The 1,923-nt window shown below is 40.0% G+C and overlaps 1 protein-coding gene across 2 annotated transcripts in view; it reads left to right on the top strand.

Moving 5' to 3' along the window:
* LOC140278543 (microfibril-associated glycoprotein 4-like) overlaps positions 1-1,065 on the top strand; it is a 5,731-nt gene extending 4,666 nt beyond the window's left edge. For both annotated transcript variants that reach the window (XM_072373577.1, XM_072373574.1), the window contains exon 6: positions 665-1,065. In XM_072373577.1, coding sequence (XP_072229678.1) covers positions 665-918 — 254 coding nt within the window. In that variant the 3' untranslated portion in view covers positions 919-1,065. The remainder of the gene's footprint in view (positions 1-664) is intronic.
* The last annotated feature ends 858 nt before the right edge of the window (positions 1,066-1,923 follow it).

Below are 1,923 nucleotides of genomic sequence, written 5' to 3'. Positions count from 1 at the left end.
TGGGCAGAAGCCGTCTAAATACAAATAATCAGGTTCTAAAGATACTTCTAAAGCTGCTGAACTTGATGATACATCAGTGATAATAGTGGGAAGGATTCCATTAATCTTCTCTCTGATAGAAACAGTTTTATTGATAAAGAATCTCATGAAATCATCACTGCTGAGAGTTAAAGGAATACATGGCTCAGCAGAGCTCGGACTCTTTGTCAGCCTGGCTACAGCGCTGAAGAGAAACCTGGGATTATTCTTTTTCTCTTCTTATATGTTCTTAGAGTATGATTAAGGCAGTGAGTAGGTCTGTGAACACTTTGAGAAAATCCAATAGAGTCTAATATAGAATTAAAGTTGATATTTTCAGCATCTACATGAATATTAAAGTCACCCACTACAATGACTTTATCTGTACTCGGCACTAACTGGGATAAAAACTCTGAGAATTCAGACAGAAACTCAGAAAAATAGAGTTTACAACATAAAAATGAACACAAACATGTTCACCACATTAAAAACAGTGTAAATAATCAAAGTGAACAGGATTAAGAATTAAGAACAGTGTTTTCCTCAGTCTGTGCTTCAGAGAATGTGACTGTGAGGGGATAGTTTCACTCGTTTCATCTCTGTCCAACTCAAACTTTCCCTTCTTATATTTGCTGTGTTTCTGCAGGAGATAGTCTGCATCTTCACAACGGAATGAAATTCTCCACCTTCGACAAAGACCAGGACATCTGGCCTGGAAACTGTGCCAAGTCATTCCTGGGGGGATGGTGGTATTGGAAGTGTCACAATGCAAACCCCACCGGAGTTTATCGCTGGGGGGCTGATAAGACCCTCTTTGCTGTTGGAGTGGAGTGGAAACACTGGAAGGGACATGACTATTCCCTGAAGGCCATCAGCATGAAGATCCGTCCTGTGAAGTAACTCTGCAGGACAAACTAACAGAACATCAGCACAGGTTGATCTGTCTGTTCTCTCATCTATCATGTAACCCAACACAATCTTTGGAATTAAAGCATCAATCAAAACTTCACATGAACATTTCCAGCTTCAATAAAAGTCAAATGTTGAGTGTGAACAAAGTTTTCTGTTTGGAAAATACTGCTCTGTGAGATCTTTAAGATGTGATGGAGCTCGGTCATTAAGAGCTTTATATGTGAGGAGAAGAATCTTAGATTCTATCCTGAATCTAACAGGGAGCCAATGAAGAGAAGCTAAAGCTGGAGAAACATGATCTCTGCTGTTAGATCTCATCAGAACTCTGGCTGCAGGGTTTTGGATCAGCTGGAGGCTTTTCAGAGAATCTGTGGGACAGAACAATAATAAGGAATTACAGTAGTTCAGTCCTGAAGGAACAGATGCATGGAGCATGAGTACAGCTGAGTCTTTAAGACAGGCTTGTAGTCTGACCAACCTGTTGGTTTCATCTGGTTTCATAGATAAGTACAGCTGAGTATCATCAGCATAACAATGGAACTTTATGCCCTGCTGTCTGATAATGTTACCTAATGGAAGCATGTATAAAGTAAAAAGAATCGGTCCAAGCACAGAACCCTGAGGAACTCCATGACTTACTCTGGTGTGTGAGGAAGATTCTTCATTTACAAGAACAAACTGGAATCTATCAGATAAATATGACTTAAAGGGTAACTCCGGTATTTTAGACCTTGACCTTATTTCTGGCATGAAATACGTTCATCTACTCACCGAGAAAAGTTTGGCGAAAGTCGGCGTCCTTTGAAAGCTATTTAGAAAACTCGCAAACGGCGTATATCCACATAACGGAGGTAATGGGGCAGGGACCATGCAATAAGGCATTATCTGTCTTTATTTCACCAATACTTTAAGAAGAATGAATGAACGAACGTGTGCTATAGCTCTGTTAGCTCATAGCTGCTGTTATGTGGCTATGTGAAAAGGTATTTAGAG

The sequence above is a fragment of the Leuresthes tenuis genome, unplaced genomic scaffold (genome assembly GCF_036924035.1).
Source record: "Leuresthes tenuis unplaced genomic scaffold, fLeuTen1.0.hap1 SCAF_20, whole genome shotgun sequence".
In the NCBI taxonomy this organism is placed as follows: domain Eukaryota; kingdom Metazoa; phylum Chordata; class Actinopteri; order Atheriniformes; family Atherinopsidae; genus Leuresthes; species Leuresthes tenuis.
This window is presented reverse-complemented; position numbering and strand designations above follow the sequence as displayed.